This window comes from Prunus dulcis, chromosome 3, assembly GCF_902201215.1.
Source record: "Prunus dulcis chromosome 3, ALMONDv2, whole genome shotgun sequence".
Taxonomy (NCBI): domain Eukaryota; kingdom Viridiplantae; phylum Streptophyta; class Magnoliopsida; order Rosales; family Rosaceae; genus Prunus; species Prunus dulcis.
The window spans coordinates 21808398-21827691 of NC_047652.1; the positions used below are offsets into that span (position 1 = coordinate 21808398).

The 19294-nt window shown below is 35.6% G+C and overlaps 3 protein-coding genes across 6 annotated transcripts; 1 reads left to right on the forward strand and 2 right to left on the reverse strand.

Annotated features, from left to right (window-relative positions):
- Positions 1 to 665: 665 nt before the first annotated feature.
- Positions 666 to 5336, forward strand: LOC117622144 (SNF1-related protein kinase catalytic subunit alpha KIN10). 3 transcript variants are annotated; one of them, XM_034352715.1, is made up of 11 exons: positions 666 to 880; positions 1697 to 1895; positions 2037 to 2221; positions 2313 to 2495; positions 2616 to 2747; positions 2988 to 3173; positions 3436 to 3525; positions 3596 to 3679; positions 4095 to 4235; positions 4491 to 4733; positions 4877 to 5336. In XM_034352715.1, exons 2-11 carry the CDS (start codon positions 1706 to 1708, stop codon positions 4988 to 4990), a joined length of 1548 nt encoding a protein of 515 aa, XP_034208606.1. In that variant the 5' UTR covers positions 666 to 880; positions 1697 to 1705; the 3' UTR covers positions 4991 to 5336. The 3 variants fall into 3 exon arrangements, with proteins under 3 accessions (XP_034208606.1, XP_034208607.1, XP_034208604.1); XM_034352713.1 differs by having other exon boundaries at positions 694 to 880; positions 1702 to 1895; XM_034352716.1 differs by lacking the exons at positions 4095 to 4235; positions 4491 to 4733; positions 4877 to 5336 and adding an exon at positions 3813 to 4062 and having other exon boundaries at positions 691 to 880; positions 1702 to 1895.
- An 873-nt stretch (positions 5337 to 6209) lies between these two features.
- On the reverse strand, positions 6210 to 7496 carry LOC117621992 (ethylene-responsive transcription factor ERN2-like). Its single transcript, XM_034352506.1, has one exon. It carries the CDS (start codon positions 7494 to 7496, stop codon positions 6210 to 6212), a length of 1287 nt encoding a protein of 428 aa, XP_034208397.1.
- A 2638-nt stretch (positions 7497 to 10134) lies between these two features.
- Positions 10135 to 16575, reverse strand: LOC117620674 (CSC1-like protein HYP1). 2 transcript variants are annotated; one of them, XM_034350812.1, is made up of 10 exons: positions 16092 to 16575; positions 15841 to 15993; positions 14988 to 15051; positions 14675 to 14884; positions 13787 to 13975; positions 13113 to 13411; positions 12751 to 13027; positions 12012 to 12290; positions 10837 to 11070; positions 10135 to 10586 (listed from the first exon to the last, which is right to left on the reverse strand). In XM_034350812.1, the coding sequence occupies exons 1-10, from the start codon at positions 16373 to 16375 to the stop codon at positions 10428 to 10430; spliced, it is 2148 nt and encodes a 715-aa protein (XP_034206703.1). In that variant the 5' UTR covers positions 16376 to 16575; the 3' UTR covers positions 10135 to 10427. The 2 variants fall into 2 exon arrangements, with proteins under 2 accessions (XP_034206703.1, XP_034206704.1); XM_034350813.1 differs by lacking the exon at positions 12012 to 12290.
- Positions 16576 to 19294: the final 2719 nt, after the last annotated feature.

Sequence of the window (19294 nt, forward strand, 5' to 3'; positions counted from 1 at the left end):
GTAGGAGAAAAACTTGCATGGCACGGCGATAGCAAAACAATGCTATTCTCATGACACGCAAATTCTTCCCTCCTTATAGATGAACTGAAAAATGCCAACAAGGCTACCCTTTTGGTAGGAGACATAGGCGTTTTAATGGCGGGCCTAGTAGATCCAAATCAACTCTGTCATCCTAGTCAATCATGTTTCATAGAAATCATCACTACAATAGCTCCAAACATAACGTTTCATAGGATCACTAAGAAAGTTAAGTTTTTCTTTTAAATAAATAATAATAATTAATTTAATGATTGGAATATATTCAGTTGAAGAGGATAAAATAAAATACCATTTAAACTGATGTGCCCTTTACAGAAATAGAATATATTGTCTTCTCATTAATAACTAAATTAATTTTTATTTTAACTGTTATATTAAAAAAAATTAAAACTTTGACAGAAAAATTGCTAAACAGTAGAAAATCGAAGCTCAGATGACGAGAGAAAGGCAGCCAGAGCTCACTAATTGTTGCCCCCAATTTTTCCTCCGATTTGCCTTGAACCAAAACAATCAAGCGAAATCCCCACTTTGCCCCTCTAGACAAAACCAAATCAACCATCTGAGAAAGCGAATTCCTTAGTCGTTTCAGCAAATGCCATGGGCGAATCTGTCAATTTTAAACATTAATTAATTAAGATAGTAAATAGATTAATAGAAGATCGTGGCGGAGTCTCTGAAAGTCCCAAGCGAGAAAGAAAAGCACGACAGGGCGCCCTTCTGCGTCTCCATTTTTCAGTTTAGCCTTTTAGGGGTCTCTGCGATACTGCTCATTCACAATCCAATTCGAAGAGACCCTTTTCGCCTTTCGTATCAGCGACTTCAATTTCGGAGTTAATTTCATGTAACTTTCTCTCTCTCATTCTCTGTATTATCTGTTTCTGTTGAATTGCATGCTTGTGTGGGTGTTTTGTTTAATTGTCAATTATGTGAATTTATTGATAGTTTATGGGATCTGTTGCAGCTAGGTTTATTGGAATCTCTGGAATTAGACAAGTATTGGAAAATTTGGGGAAAAAAGCTATTAAGTTTGGAAATTTGGGAAATTTTTCTTCTGGTTGAAGCTACTGACTGATTTATATGAATTGGGTTCCTATTTCTGATTTGGAAGTGGGTTTTTCGACTTCTCTTTTTTCCTTTTAATGTATTTCCCTCTTATTGTTATCTTCCTCAAAGATGCAATTTTTTTTTTTTTTTTTTACATGAGTGGTGTATGGAAATTGGGGATGGGAGTTCTGTCTGAGGTGTTGCTATGACTGAGTTTTGGCCCTTACGCACCCATAGCGGGTTCTCTTACTTTTACTTTGTAGTTGCAATTGTAGTATAATTAGCTTTTTGCTCTTTCGGTGTCTGATGGAGTAAGGGCAGAAGCATTTCGATATTGTTCACAATATAAATTTGCTCCACAAATAATCAAACTTCTATGTTCTTTATGTTTTTCTGAAATTACAGTTCCAATCGAAGTCGCTTATTTTTTATTATTGTTTTGATTATACACTTGAGTGTACATTTGTATTCTTGGAATGACAAGTCTGCTGATCTAGATTAAATAGTAAACATTCCTGGTGCAATTGTAAATCTCGTCTTCCAAAATGTATCGGTGTTTGCACTCTCTTGCATGTTTATCTGAGTTATTATTTATTTATAATCATGCCTTTAGATTAGGAAAATGGATGGATCGGTTGGCCGTGGGGGCACCAGTGCGGATGCTTATTTACCCAATTACAAGCTTGGAAAAACTCTTGGTATTGGTTCTTTTGGAAAGGTCAAGATTGCAGAGCATGCATTAACTGGCCATAAAGTTGCCATCAAGATCCTCAACCGGCGCAAGATAAAGAACATGGAAATGGAAGAGAAAGGTCAGCCTCTCTTTGTGAACAATGGTTGAATTTGATTACTTGTCTTTTTCTATTTCAGACAGTTCTGTCTTGAATTCCAAGTATAAACCTTTGTACTTTACTTGTTTTTCCCTTCTTTTTCACCCTTAAATTTTGGTGCAGTGAGAAGAGAGATCAAAATACTGAGACTGTTTATGCATCCTCACATTATACGACTCTATGAGGTCATTGAAACACCATCAGACATTTATGTTGTGATGGAGTATGTGAAGTCCGGAGAGCTCTTTGATTATATAGTAGAGAAGGGTAGGCTGCAGGAAGATGAAGCTCGTAACTTTTTTCAGCAGGTTATTTGGCAATTGTCTTGTTCTCTTTCTTCTACCATTATTTTTGCTTCTCATATGAGTTACATAAGGCCAATATTTTTTCCTGGGGCAGATAATCTCGGGCGTAGAGTATTGTCACAGAAACATGGTTGTTCATAGAGATCTAAAGCCCGAGAATTTGCTTTTGGATTCCAAATGCAATGTGAAGATTGCTGATTTTGGTCTGAGCAACATAATGCGTGATGGCCATTTTCTCAAGACAAGTTGTGGCAGCCCAAACTATGCTGCTCCAGAGGTATAAAGACTCTGGTTAGATGGCCTTTTAGTCATTTTTAAATAGGAAATTTGAATACATTTTTCTTGTATCATGGCTTGATTTCTATCTCCAATGTTTCATCTCTTTCATCTTTTGTAGGTCATTTCTGGCAAACTGTACGCTGGGCCTGAAGTGGATGTGTGGAGTTGCGGAGTCATACTATATGCTCTTCTTTGTGGCACCCTTCCATTTGATGATGAAAACATTCCCAACTTGTTTAAGAAAATAAAGGTACTTCCAGATCTCGTTCCTTTGTTTAATATAAAAGTAATCTTATCTGATTATTTTCCTTCCGTTTCAAATTTTCTTGAGATGCAAGTATGTTTATGCTTTTGGCTTTTGTGTCCATTGACAGTTATTTTTTTTCGTTCTTTGTCCATATTAGTCATGCTTAGCATACCATGAATCAAATGGTTATCTGCTTGCATATTATTAGTTGTCTTCCCTAAACCCACATCATTTTCTCTACAGGGTGGGATATACACTCTTCCTAGTCATTTGTCACCTGGTGCAAGAGACTTGATACCAAGGATGCTTGTAGTTGATCCAATGAAAAGAATGACCATCCCTGAGATTCGTCAGCATGCATGGTTCCAGGCTCATCTTCCTCGTTATTTAGCTGTTCCTCCACCAGACACAATGCAACAAGCAAAAAAGGTTTGTTTGTTTTTTCTTTTTGGTTTTGTGAATTGGAGTCATAATGTCTGTTCTACTTTGCTTTTCCTCAATGTGCGAAGTGATATGTGTCACCGTGTTTAAATAGAATAGAGAAATGTTAGTGTAATTTAGTTTATGCAACAAAAAGTTGACATATCAGCTGATCCCTTGCTTAATGCATATCCTTTTCTGTTTTGGCTGCATCATATACTGGTGTACACCTATTATCATAAGTTTTCATGTGTCACCTTGCGTTTTGCAGATTGATGAGGAAATTCTTCAGGAGGTGGTTAAGATGGGATATGACAGGAACCTTCTAGTTGAATCCCTTCGTGGCAGAGTACAAAATGAGGTTTGCTCCTTTGGACCTTATTCTCCTTCTGATTTTCCAATAGAGTCTAATTACCCGTTGCATGTTTCAGGGAACTGTTGCATACTATTTGTTATTGGACAACCGTTTCCGTGTATCCAGTGGCTATCTTGGAGCTGAGTTTCAGGAGACTGTGGTATGTATCCCCCCCTTTTTTGATGTTGTAGCAACAACTTGGTTAGAAAATAAACTGTCCTCTTTTAAAGCCAAAGACTAAGCCTGTCGGCCATACTCTAACAAGATAAAAGTTGTTGTGGCCCATTTACCAGCTACAAGGAAACTAGGAGAAACTTGTACTTCGTCTGAAACAGGATCCACTCTGGAGATATCCAACTTAAAGTGGTTGAGGAATATGATAGATCTGTGAATGGACATAATTGGTTCCAAGATTTACAAAACATGATTGGGGAAAATGTTTTCAATGCTTGAACTGTTTGTATCAAGCTCATTATTTTCTTCTTTGCTGTGCATATTTGTATTAAGATCGGGCACCAATTGGATTTAAGTTTTTTTTTTTTCTCCTTTTCTTTCAATTCGTTTTTTGGGTCCAGGATTGTGGTTTCAACCGTATGCATCAAAGCGAGGCTGCTGCTTCACCTGTTGGGCACCGCCTTCCAGGATATATGGAATATCAAGGAATGGGTTTCAGACCACAGTTCCCTGTTGAAAGGAAATGGGCTCTTGGGCTTCAGGTTAAATTTCTCTGACTTCATGTTATTATTTGGGAATAGGACATAAAAAGATAATATATTCTGCTGTGTTAGAAGATAGTTGGGTAAACATATCGACTTAATTGGTATGTTGAAACAGTCATTGCTTGTGACGTCTAGGAATTTGTTTTGAGCTCACTAAGTGTGCTGGTCCTTCTGGATATGTACAGTAGTAGTAGGTTGAATGGAGTGAACATCAAACATTCAATTTATGATTGTTGATCCTTTCATTGGCAGTCTCGAGCGCATCCTCGTGAAATAATGACAGAAGTCCTTAAAGCTTTACAAGAATTGCGGGTTTGTTGGAAGAAGATAGGGCACTACAACATGAAGTGTAGGTGGGTTCCTGGAACTCCTGGTCATCATGAAGGCATGGTTGACAATTCATTGCACAGTAACCATTATTTTGGCGATGAATCCAGCATCATTGAAAATGACGGTGGCATGAAGACGCCAAATGTGGTCAAGTTTGAAGTGCAGGTAACCGTTACTTTATGTAATTCTGTTTGGTCAAGTTTGCATATTGAAAATAGTTGCCTTTTTCAGATCATCTTGTCTTGAGTATCTTTCCAGAACATAATTCTAATACATACATTATATTGCTGTTTTGGGGTCTTAAACAGCTCTTCAAAACTCGGGAGGAGAAGTATCTGCTTGATCTTCAGAGGGTTCAGGGCCCCCAGTTTCTCTTCTTGGATCTTTGTGCTGCTTTCCTTGCACAACTTCGGGTCCTTTAAAGCTAGAGCGCCAAGTCTCCCCAACAAAGTCCTTTGTGAATCTGTCGTGATGCTTGTGAAAAAAAAAATGAAAAAAATAACTTGTACCGTGTATATATTAATCTGTCTTTGGGCCACTTTTTACTATTTCTCATCTTATTCCCAGTTTTATATGGGTTTGTAGCTCTTCTTGTATTGAGCCAGTATTCTACACTGGCATTGGCCACGGTCATTTCTAGTTTTGGTTTTAAAGTGGTCTGTTCTGTCCTGGATTTTGCTCGTTAAACCAACACGCAAATCTGTGTGAAAGAACTAACCTCTCTTTGGAGCATGCTCTATCTAATGCAAATTTTCCTTTTCATATTTAGGCCAAATTCATTGATGGGACTTACTTTATGATGTTGTTAATCATATGCATGCTGAACCACTTCACCACTTTAATTGATGGTCTGGTCGTTGCTACAATCTTGTGCTTGTGGTTTTTTGTTTTTTTGTTTTGTTTTTTATATAAGCAATATTGAAGGAGGGTCTTTGGGTCTAGAGATAATTACTCTTAATTACTTTTACTTAAGCTACAAGCTCCTTTTGATTGATATGTGATTCATCGGACTACTTGACAAGAAAGAAGAACCAGAACGAAGAATGTAGAAGAAGATTAGATTTTAAAAAAAACATGTGTTTTCCTTTTAGCTTGTGTCCCAACGTATCAACTCAGACAATACCCCAATTTCTTTGGTCTAATAATGTGTTTTTGCAATCTAATGTATCAATGCATTATCTTATGAACGACCGAATTTTAATATTTTAATCTTTTAATTCAAGGACTAAATCTACGATACACCGAAGCATTGAATGCACCACATCAAGACGACGTTTGTCTTCAGCCTCTGGCGGTATTGTTATTGTTCATCTGTCCAAGTAATGTCTTCTCTTCGGACGTCTTCTTCCTTCTGATCTGATAAAATACTGAATGTATCATGCATTATGACAATTGAGAAACACATCTTGTTCAACAACAAACGTTACACAAAAAATTTATGAAGAGAAGCAATTCAATTTATTATTACTTCAGTGGTTTCTTTCAACCGAAAGCTCAAATTACAATTCACTATTTCTTTGACATACATTAGGAGATCAGCAATATTGCAAAGAATGGAATAATGGTGAATTCCAGATGATCTGGAACTAATTAGAGGATGAATTTGTTAAAAGTAAAAAACTAAAAAGGCTCTCTTTTTCATCAATTAGTTGACAAAAAGCAGATGGGTTGCAGATCAAGTGAGCTCCAGAGTGACAATTCACCATCACTACTCAGAGAAATATCCATTGAACTCTGTTGGGTTTCTTCCTCTTCTTTCTTCCCAATCACCACCTCCTGATATTCTTGTTTTGCAGCAGCAGCAGCAGCTTCCTCTTTGTTCTTGTTACAGGCTCTCTGAAGGTTGTTTAAGGACTCAGATATGCCTCTCCCTTTGGCATTTCCTGATGATGATGATGACGATGATGACGATGATGAAGATCCAATCTTTAACTTTAAGCACTCAGGTATGCCATTGAAGGCATAGAGAGAAGCAGAGAACTTTCTTTCATATTTCATTCTCTTCATGGCTGCTCTTAGCATTGAAGGCTCATCTGCATAGGTCTCTGGCTCCACTGGCTCCTCTATCTCCTCATCAGCAATGTCAAAAGGAGATGGAGAGTAGTAGTTGGATGCTCCAATATCATCCACAAACTGGAAATCAATCGCACCAACTTGATCATTGACCTCTTCTTCTTCTTCTTGATCCATATCTTCCTGTGATCCTTCACCGACAAAATTTGCATCCCCGCCACTGTAAGTCTGTGCCACTTCACTGAAATTGCCATAGTCCATTTGATCAGTTTCTCTTGCAGTAGAGTACTCTTCCTTCTCAGTCAAGCAAGATTCGAAGCTTGATGTCATGTAGTCAATGCTACTTGCACTAATGATGTCATGATTGTTGCTTGTGATGTAATCTTCAGGATCATTAAGGAAATCAGTGTATTGGGTTTCTGAGAAATCTGCTCCTGCTTCTTCTTCCTGATGATCAGCATGTTGCTGCATTTGATGGTGGTTGATGGGCAAAGGAGCTGAAGGAGCAGAACAAGAGCTGCTGTTGTTTCTTGCTTTGAGCCTCTGCAGGAGAAGGTTTGTGATCTTTGAGGGAAGTGCTGGTGTTGAAGATGGTGAATGTGAGCAAGGCCAGAAATTGGTTCGGGTATTGGCACCGCGGAGCAAGCAAGCAGCCTCATCATAGGCCCTGGCTGCTTCCTCAGCGGTGTCAAATGTGCCCAACCACACTCTTATCTTTTGAATGGTGTCCTTAATCTCAGCCACCCATCTTCCGGAGGGTCTTTGGCGGACACCGACAAAGCGTTTTCGAGCTCTTCGTGCTCCTCCTAGCTCTGCAGCAGCCGAAGCTTCCTTCACCATCTCATCCCAAGCCATGGTTCCCTCACTAGAACTCCTGTCTTCCACTCCATCACTAACTTTTCTCTTCCTTGCCATATCTATAGCTCTTTTCTTTCGAGTATATCTTTTCTTTGCTAGTGTGTTATATTTTGTACTTCCAAGTGATTTACTTGAAGCTGAAGGCTCAGTTGCTTTGATGATCTGGTTCTGTTGGGATGTGCATTTATATATGTGGGGAACTGTAGATCCTCTCAAAAAAATGATTGCAGGTTTGAAATGGTCGTACCGTTTGTTCTCATTTCTTTGTTTCTTTTTCCTCTCGGCCTAACACTAACCAAATGGAAAGGGACCTGCAATTGTTGCATTGCATTTGACCCAGCCAAAGATGCCTATGTCTCTCTTCTATGCCATTATTTAAACAACATATCAATTAATAACAAGGAATTGTGAGCTTGAATGAGTCATACATATCTCTTTTTTTCTGCATTTCTTTTATCAGAAACATGTATTTTATGAACTTTTTGTGTTTATTTTATAACTCACTGACGTATCTTCTAGCACCAAGGAGATACAAACATAGAAGTCATCTTTGTAGAGAAAGGGACTACTTGTTCCCTTCTATTGAATATTTCATGGCATTAAAACACAAGTACATCAGCAACCAAATGATCCCCAAGGAGAACAACAAATGGAGCCTAATTAAACAACATAGTGAGCTCTCTCTAATTTAGATGCAGCATATCCATTACTACCAGTACAGGATATAATTATATTTACTGAATTCCAATGAAAAATAATATTGAAAGCTATTCAAGGCAACTTGGGGGGTAATTTAAGATGATGGGTGGTCCCTGAATTTGTACCCGAGTTTCAATTTGGTCCTCTAACTCGATCAGTTGTTTCCAATTGAAACTAAAAAGCTACACTTTGAACTTATACTAATAACATATCCAAATTCATGTACAATGGCATTTTCATCAAATGCCAACACTAGATTTCTAAATACTAGTTTTGGCGATGGTTCCAATTTCTCTTCTGCCCCAATCAAAACAAAAACAGGGGATCCATATTTTCTCTTAAAATTCCATGGAAGTTATAAGGCAAGCACTAGCTTTGTTTTGAAAGGACAAACACAGTAAACACAGCCACAAAAATCATGGGGCAAACATTCTTTTTTTCACCTGTGATGTGACTTGTTAAACAACGCGTAAAATGTCACTTTCATTAGCCAAATAAGGTCAATTTACACTGCTTTGGGTGAATAACCATGCAATGAAAATCCCCTAATGACCCTTTCATTTTGCCCTCGTCATTTATGACCGAAGTTAAGAACAGCGATTTTTACAAAGCCTCCTCCACAATGAAGCATGTCCAGGCCATTCTAAATACTTATTTGATTACATGATAAGAGGTGTTTGTTTTCTAATGCCATCTTATTATATCATATCTAAACACCTTTTCTATTTCATTCACGTCACTCATCATACTCGTAAAATGACGTTTTCGGACTTACTCAACTAGAATCCGATTGATGGTAATATAAGAACTTGAAGTTAATATAAGCAGTCATTTGAGGAAATGAGTTAGAATTAGGTTAAATCAGGAGTTCGATTTTCTCTTTGTAACTAGGAAAGTATCATATAACATGATGACATTTTTCTTAGAAACAAGCATATGAATGGTTGACTTTTCAATAAATGAGGTGGATAATTATGAGATTTTATACTTAAAAATATGAAATATCAAGATTAACAAGTTGGTATATCAAGTTATTAACTTTGTTGAGTAACGTCTGATATGACATCCCAAAAAATCTTTAGAATTGTAATATTATACATTAAATTTTTGGTGGAATCAAACATGCGAAATGTCGGACTCTCCGAAAGTTAGATTGGCAAGATTATTTGTAATTATATGAAAATATCAAGATTAAGATAAGTTAGTTAGTACTAAACAGTTAGTAACTTTGTATGGTTAACCTCTGATATGACGTCTCAAAGAGCACAAGCTAGCTAGAAGAACACACCATTGAAGAAGATTTTAAGACAAAAGACACAAAGATAAAACAAAAATGATAACAAGGATCAATGGGGTAGCAAATCTAACGGGACCGTACGGCGACCAAAAACAAAAGATGAGACGAACAAGTCCGAGAGAGAGCCGAATCTTTGGAGTTCACACTTGTTTTATTGGTCTTTTGCCCAAAATTCACGACCAACTTAAAATATATCATGATTTTGCTAAGAATAAATAAATAATTATCACGTCACTATTCTTTTTTTATGAAGAAGGAAAACATAGATTGGACTGCACTTTAAGCTTGTGGTGCTGCCATGTCTGTATGTGACGACGTGTGTTTGTGATTCTAGTTCATCTTCATTGTGGAGGGAAAAAAAAAGTATTTAAGTTAGCATGGAAAGGGGAAGCTTAGATTGCGTCAGGGGTAACCTGAGTTTGATCATCCTAATGTTTTTTTTGAGAAAATGTCAAAAGCCCATTGTTGTTGCTCCACGTGGAGGCTGAAGAACAAACCAATTGTCAGCATCTCTGGTTTCTAGTTTTTCTAGCGTAGGCTGTTTGTGGCACAGGGGAGAGAGCCCAGAAAAGAAGGAAATGAGAGTGACAGAAATTATTTGTATGGTTGACAAATGCCAGGTTTATTCTTGAAAAGAAAATAAAGAATGGGTTTGAATTAGGTTTGAATGGGTTTGAAGTTAGTTTAGTTAGTTGCCTGTGACACTACAAGAGTATTATTTTATACATTCGTCAAGCATAATATCAATTGTCCACAACAGCCGTGAGAATGACCAAAACAAACCTAACTCAAAGATCATATACTCTACATTTTACATGAATACAGAATATGACTTTACAGACACACAATCTTATTTTAAGTTTTCGCCGAAAATTTGTCCTGGTATTAGGGGCACAAGCTTTCTTTCTTTCCACAAGCATTACAAATTACTGAGAGAGTTCCATTGACAGACAGGTAAGTTTTTTTTTGTGTAAGAAGACAAACTGCTGACTTCAAACTCCAGCTTGAAGAAGGGGTGAGTTATGGTCATCAGTGCTTCTTGGATGTCGAATTGGCATCAGAGCTGGATCCTCATATGCAGTGCTTAATTTATTATAAAACACAGCTATTGTCGGATCATTCTGATCTTGTCTATCTTTCTTTATCAAACACTGCATATAAAACACAGTAATTAGACCCTTACATGCATGCCAAAGTGTCGGCTGAGGCATCCTTTAGCTTATAAACAAGAGACGTAAAAGAAGAAACATTATCCAATAAGGTACAACAAAAGATCATAACCTCTTAGGTTTTCACTATCAGATTTTGACATAACGATATAGAGTGAATCCTATAGATCAAGGTCGGAATATTAGCTAAAACAAAATAAAAAATAAATAGATAGTTCTGGTGCCAACATACCTCAAGAGGATAGTCTTCGAATATTGGTAGAAATCGTTTACGGCAGTACTCATTAAAAAGAAGTGTGAGAATTGGAAGAGGGACAATCAAACTAGAAGCTAAGGAAAGATTCTTCAGCCCAAATATTCCAATTGCAATAATGTGCATCAGTACCAAGGAAAAAATTGTTGAGTTGTGCACAGTTGGCCAAAATCTTCCACCAATATCATACTTGGGTGCATATACAATTAGCAGCTGTTCCAAATTGTTCACTAAATAGCATCAGAATATTTATTAACCAAAAATAGGTAAATACAATGAATAATACAAATGAAATTTCCACCAATGACCAAATAGATAGCTTAGATGGTACAAATTACAAAGTACTCTCAACGTGTCAGCATAATATTCGAGTAGTAAGTTAGTAATTCAACTCAACAAGGATCCTATATGAGCTTCTGATATCACTAGAACAAATTGCCAAAAATCAGAAGACACTTCAATGAAGAAAAATTTGACGATGCAGAAAGCTTCTTTGTCTGAGGTTTGGGAGGTGCAAGAAGAGTTTGGGGTTGTACCAATTTTTCTTGGTGGTATCATGGTGCCAGAGTGATTTTACCCTTGCACCAATAATTTTTCATCATACAACCTATATTTTGGAGTTTCAGTCTGCTCCTTGAAACACTAATTGTTAGTCAGAAGGACCCAATATATTGACAGGTTCTGAAACATAAAGTTATATTATGTCCTAACTCCCAACTTCCCCTTGACCCAAAGAAAAATAAAATTCCCAACTTCCCTCCCATGTCCACCTTTTCTCTAAATTAAATTATGATAGGTCTGTGCCTTGAAGGTCTATTATAGTTAAATGAAAAAGCATACTATGAACCATGGAGTAAATAACAATCCAATTTGACAAGTAGCTACACTTCAAAGTAGGACAATGCTAAAGTAATGCGGATCAATCCATTTTAAATGCCATTAGATTTACAACGAGATTATGTAAATTTGTGCAATTAGTTCAGACAATATATGTGTGACCAACCTGTCACTTGATTACACTGGTTGTAATATTATACTATGCTATTCACCTTTAAAGAGTACTAATGCTCGAAGTAGGTTGTCTCATCTTGAAAGGTAGAATTTTAATCATTTTTATGCAATAATTTTGCATAAAAAGAAGGCATTCAACTAACCTGGTTACGGTAGATTATGTATCCCAGACAACAGTAAACCAAAAGGAAGGGGAGAATCAGTGGAGCTAGGAAGAAGTACGTTATTCCAAGGAGTCCAAAAAACAGAACTTTAGGAATGTGACTATGGTATGGAATTGAAGGAACCTTCAATTCATCACCATCTTTTCCTGAAAATGGTTTTTTTATAATACTGCAAATCAGGGGACTCAGACGGAAGAGTACTGAGGATAGAAGACTGGTCCATCCAGATGTCACAACATATGCAATGAAGAATGATGCCTGCATCCAAGATAAAGAATCTATATAATATCCTTCATCATCAATTCCTGATGTAAATAAATGGTTTCAAAAGTTTAACTTTTAACATTTAAGCCAAATCTCAAGTTCGGCAGACAAAGATACAATCATACAAGAACCACAAATTTTTTATTGATAACAAATTATCCTCCTATTATCACCAAGATTATAACTTAATGATGATCGAGAAAAAGTATTTGAAAACGTTATAGGTTGGGAAAAAATTACCAGGAAGTAGTTAAGTAAAAATTGCACATGTTAACTTTCTGCGAACCCTCCAACAGTTCAAGGAGTTTTTTTATAGTTTAATTAAGATTTAAGAAAAATGAGAAAGGGCATAGCCATAGTACATGGGAAGTAATGAATTTGCTAAAAGCTTCTTAAAACTTCATATGATTATTGCAGAGAGGGATACACGCTAAAATTGCATATGTATTTTCACCTGTGCTGGAACAGCATCAGCAAGGATCCCCGGAATCTCTTTGGGATCAAGAAAGATATCGAACCGATAGAGAACTGTTCCTGATAGTGCATTTGCAAAGAAAATGTTCCATATAGTAAAGCACAACATCTTGATGCATGCACTTTTTTCTATCTGACTGAAAGAGATGCAACCTTCCACGGATGACAACATTATCATGATGGGTGGCACAAAAGCAATGAACATCTGAAGAATAAGACTCGGAAGATATCCTGTTATGACTTCACTGACCACTGTTCTGTAAGTCAATAAATTGTATGATTCAGCATCACGTCTTAAATAAGAGAGGGTTAATTAGTGAAAATGCTATATTTTCCACTTACAGGCTCAGAATGCTTTCCAGAAAAGGAAAATACGTTTCCAACTGTTCAAGATTAGTAAGGCCTTGCACTATTACAACTGGAATGAGGAATAGAATTGTAACAGCAGCGTATGCAACCACCACCAGCAGCTTAGAGATCCATCTTTTTATAAAAGATGAAGAAAAGAAGGGCCAGTGAACGTCTTGAGGCTCCGGAGCCCTCTCAGTGACCCATTCCGTGGGATTTGTTCCTTGTTGAATGTGTAAAGCTATCGCAGCACCAAGCCGGGACTTAAATGACACAAAGGCGGCTGGAACTTCCTATAATTTTTTTTTTTTTTTTGGGGGCATTGTGGAACAATTGACTATCAAATTTCCTGCTCATATAAATCAAACAATATTGGAATAATCTAATCGAATTATAATTTTTTTCTCTAAATATTCTGATGCCTTTTAGAAGTCAAAAATATGTGTCTAGGTGTGTTTGTTCATGCATTTCTTAAAGCCACCACATACAAAGCAGTATAACAAAAAATATATATATATGAAGAAGAGTGTGTGTTGCTGGTTTCTATTACATTTCATGGATACTTTTGTTTCACCTCTTACGTTCAGATTAATGCTGAAGGAATTCTTAAGCAGAGGAGATCTTACAATTATTATCAAACTCTCTTGAAAAAATAATACCATGAATACCTTTCCTGCCACTGACAATTGCTCCATTCTCACATTATCTTCTAAAGTTTCCAATTTCTTTCCATAGTGATCTAAAACATTAACTTTGTGTCCAAAAAGCCCACAAAAGCCATCACGTATGGATCTTCGCTGGGGATTAGTTTCCGATTTCAGATGCGCAAGCCTTCTGTATAGCTTTTTAGCATCACTCTACAAAGTAAAAAAACGAATCATTGCCAATTTCTCATTTGATAAAGAAATGTACAACTGTTAAAATTTTAGTCTCTAAAACCAACCATATTTCGACATTATGCAGTACAAATTTGAACAGATGCTCTTAGGTATGATATTTTCAGAACCAAAAAAAAAAATGCCTGATGGCCAGGCAGGAAGGAACTCTGAGGTGTGATGTTTAAGCAACTAAATTAATATAGGCTACGATTGATGACCAGGAAATTACAGAAGCACCAAGCAGGGCCTTCTGAAAAAAAAAAAAAAACTAACTTGTTGAGGATTAGTTTGATATTCCTTGAAAATTAATGAATTAATTAAAGGTTCCAAGGTAACACCCTAGTAAAACTAAATGTATGGCATGATGGTAAAATAGTCAAGCCAATGCAGATCGCAGAGCTCAAAAACAAATTAATTCGTAAAAAAAATTTTATTCAGTTACGAATTATGAGGGGCTGAGGCCATATAAACAGGATTAACTACTTTCTGCATGATTATTTGCACACATTGTCGGGACTATCCAATATAAATGCATTCAAACATAGGCACATAACATGATTATAAGTGAAAAATAAATGAGGTCTCATACTTAATTTCCAAAATAAACTCCCACCAGAAATCTGACCCATGTGGGGAGTGGGGACAAAAGATTGAATCAATTATTCACAGAGTGCTTACAGTGAGACGTTGAAGTTTGTTGGTTCGGCGAACCACTGAATGTGAAAGATAAGTAGAAGGATAATACTCTGTAAAAAATTTCTCAACAGTTTCACTGCAGCTGCTCCCCGATGAGACAGGAATACCACGAACTAATATTGTAAACTGATGAGGCTGATGTTTGGATGAATAGTAGTGAGCAATTCTTTTTGAAGAGATATAGCTATACTCCTGCAGTTATAGTCATCAAGCTGAAATCAGTGTTGATTCTTTCTTATAAATGAACCAGAAAACGATGGAATAAGCCATAAAAAAGAAACAAAATCTGACTTACATAATAAAGAAGATAGCAGACGACTCCACTGAAAATGTATACTGCACAAAAGTGAACCCATAACCTTGGGAGACCAAAGCAAATAATCAGGTGGTCTTCAAAATAATTTTACTATGCCTACTATAAATATAATAAATTCAAATCTACTTGAATATTATCTAGCAACAACAAAGAGAATTACTCCGCATAAAAGGTTTATGTGTGAAGTTAGTTTGAATAATGTGTGAGAAGGATATTCACTCTCACCTAAGTCTAAATCTTGGCATGAGCTTGAACAACTTCACTCTCACCTCCTAGTCTATGAATGTGCAAGCACAAAAAGTAAGAGAAAAGTCCAACTCAGTTGCCGGTATCTAGGGCCAATATGTCCCATCTAAGTTAGCTTATATAATCTGCCAGAGTCAGACAAAAATAAAATGGAAAGAAAAACAAAATACAACAAATCTGCCACAGGAATTAGAAGATACACCAGAGACCTATAGCCAAATCTCAACCTAAGCTCATACGGCTTCACCTCCTTTCTAAGGCTTTGAAATGTGTGAGCAAAAGAAGGAATCCTAGGCTTTTAACGTTTCATGGATTGATGCACTAACTTATAAAGGACATATACTGCATAGAATTGAAAGCCACTAAAAGGGATTACTGCATTGGGGAACAATGTGTGGAAATATGATGCAGGGCTATACAAGACAGACACTCAACCCATTGTAGCAAATGCAACAATGGCTCAAAGAATAATACCAGGCAGTGTTTAAGACTGCAATTTCATGTCAAGTTAATTCTTTGTTAACAATCTTTCCCACAAGTTTCAATCAACAGCACCTACAGATGACACTCCGAACCAGACAATTACCATTTTGAGCCATCCTTGACATTTGAAATACTGAAGGAGTCCAAAGACTTGTTGGCCAAATCCGAAGAATCCGCATCTAGCTGAGTCCCCAGATAATTTATTGGAAGAAGAATGACAACCCCAACAATCCCAGCAAAGCCAAATACTCTCAAACTGCATAATTACAAACAACAACAACAAAAACTCAAATATGCCCTCAAAAAAGCAAAACCAATCTGAACATAACCTGTAGTTCTAGTTTATTAAGTAACCTGAAGATAAAAATGCGAATGAAGACCACAGCATCGAAGCTGGTGGCCGACATAAACTCATCTTCAGAGGGCTGCCATGCCCTTTTCACCCAACCTGCAGTTGGTAACAGCCTCTCGAAATTGAACCCATTTCTCTGCTCTGATTCTTCTTTAGCAGCAACCAAGCGTGGTGCATAGACATCAAGATAACTGGGTTGCTTCTTCAATATAGAATATAGAGTGAAGAAGAGGAGACAAAGCCCAAGATTGATTCCTACTGATGTTAAAAGTGCCCACACTATCATATCTGCAAATAAAACCACTCTACCTCAACTGGGCAAACTGCAAATTATATATTTGAAGAGCAAATATGACATTACAATCTCCAAGTCTCCAACTTTAACGAAAGAAAGCATCACCCAACTGGGGTGAGAACCTGTCAGCTGTGTCAGTTTGAGCGCGAGGGACAGGGCAGGGGCATCAAGGGGAATTTACGCTTATGAGGCTTGCCTTTTCTTTTTTTTTTTCTTCCTTTTTTGGTCATTAGCTTATGAGGCTTGCTTCGGATTTTGTCAAATTAACCGACTTTATTTCTAAAATTGGCGATACTACCCCTGGGCCCGCGTGGTCTCCCGCCATGTGGCCTTTCATTGCGGATCAGACAAGGCGGACTTTAATTTGCACAAGCAACTCACTGCCGACTGGCCCAAATGTCACTCTCGATCGACTCCTACAAATATCGGTTTCTTTTTTTATAGGGCAAATATCTGGTTTCGATCCATTTAAAATCTTACAGTTGAGCGCAAGCGAGTTAAACTCATCAGTTAATTTAGACTATCATTTGTATCTATATATATAAAGTAAATGGCGAAGAATGGTGAAATATTCAAAATATCAGAAAATATTTTTGATTAATTCAAATATTAAAAATTGAAATTATTAATTAAATAAAAATAATATGATAAATTTATATTTTTTTATATTAAAAATAAAAATAAAATAAGATAATAGATCATACTTTTATCTTTTCTTAATTTTACAAATTTTTTTTTTTAAAAAAAAAGAACCATTGGCACATGCTTGAGCGTGTGCCAAGGGGCTAGTTAGAAGAATAAAAATTCTTACTTTACATTTAATCAAAATGAACATGTTTTATAAGGATTTTTTTAGACCACAATGAACCAAACAAGATCAGTTTACATCTGATGCGATCAGTTTGAGTTGGTCAGTTTAAATTTGTATTTCATACTAAATTTTTAGTTCTTTTAATTATCTTTATTTCATATAAGTGATAGTCTAAACTACAAAGGAATAAGGTTTCACTAACTCATACACACACTACCAATATGTAATAGTAGTTTGAATATGAGATCATTACTTATTGCAATTCAAGATCTTTTTCAACTGAACTAGACCCCGCTGACAATTTTTTTATCATCTTTATAGCCAAAATTAATGAGCCGAACCACTTATATTTGGTTATTGGATTGTCTAATACCTTATATAGAGCTCCTATTGTTTACTTGTTAGACAAGCTAGGATACTTTTAAAATATAATACTACTAGCCTCTTCGCACGTACTTCCGCGTCTGTGAGAGGTTTTTTTTTATTTATAAAAAGTTTAAACTTATTTTAGAATTAAAAATATAATGGGTAGTTGTGTTCCATAAAAATAAGATCCATTATATGAATTCTCTTTTAATTTTAATTTTTTAAATATGAAAATGTGTGAATTTACTATATTATCCTCATTTAATTAATAATTTCAATTCTTAATGTTTGCATTAACCAATGGAATTTTTTGGTATTTTGAATGTTTTATCATTCTCTGCATTTTGCTATATATATATATATATATATATTTAAAGAGTATAGTTGGGCGGCTATACTTTTTACGAGTATTAGAATATTTTAAAAGTATAGCCATGGGGCTATACTGAATAAAATGATTTTTACTTATAGCCTTTTTTAATTATTTTAATTAGTAATTATATTTGATTATTATTTCTTTAGTGAATTATTATTTAAATATTTTACTAAGCATCTATACTCTTTAAATATTATTATATTTTAAAAGTATAACCGACCGGATATACTCTTTAAATGTAATAGAACATTTTAAAAGTAAAATGGTTTCTACTAACTTCATAAATTACTTAATAAGTAGTAATTAATTATTTGAAATTATTTTTCTGACTATTTTTAATATATATTTTTTATACAAAATTAGTTTGTTTAGTTTAATAATTTCAATTAATAATATCTAAGTCTTATTTAATTATTATTTATTTAATGAATAATTAGTATTTAAAGTATTTAAATTAATTTCATAAATTACTTAATAAATCATAATTAATTATATTTACTCATCTGAAATAATTTTGTGGACTTTAAAATAATTTTTAATTTCCTAATATATTTTAAAAACAATTTCAAATATTAGAAAATTATTTTAGTATTCCAAACCTAAAAGTCGCTATTTATGGAGGAATTAGAAAAATACAACTCAAACCATACTCCCTATTCACATCCTAAAATAGGGAGACATCTAGGAGTTCCTAAATCTGAGGAGAGAGAATGGACTCATAGTGGCTCCCTATAATTTAATGCTGCTTTATTTAATGAGCATTTCAAACATTTAATTAATGCTAACTATTTTTTAAAATATATTTTAATAAAGATGGACCAATTAAAAAAGAGTTATAGCATTTATGACTCCCTAAACTAGAGAGCATGATTGTCGTTTAAATTGTATGGAGAGCTCCTAAAATAACTTTTATATGTTTTTAGCTAAAATTTAATTGAAAAATAAAGAGCATGATTGTAAACGCTCTTAGGGAAGAACCATTGGTTAAGTGGTCTCTTTGTTTTGCTTATCGATTCACATATGAATTTGGGTCATCTTCTTCATTATCTGAAAAGGCCAAAAAAAGTTGCCCGGCCCAGTATTCCTTACTGCACTTTAAGCTTGTGCTGCTCCCATGTCTGCAGGTGATGACGTGTGTTTGTGATTCTGGTTCATCTTCATTGCAGAGGAAAAAAATAGGGTATGTAAGCTAGCATGGAAAGGGGAAGCTTAGATTGCGTCAGGGGCAACTTGAATTTGATCATCCTAATGTTTTTTTTGAGAAGATTGCAAAAGCCCTTTTTGTTGCTCCTTGTGGAGGCTGAAGAACAAGCCAATTGTCAGCATTCTCTGGTTTCCAGTTTTTCAGATGTAGGCT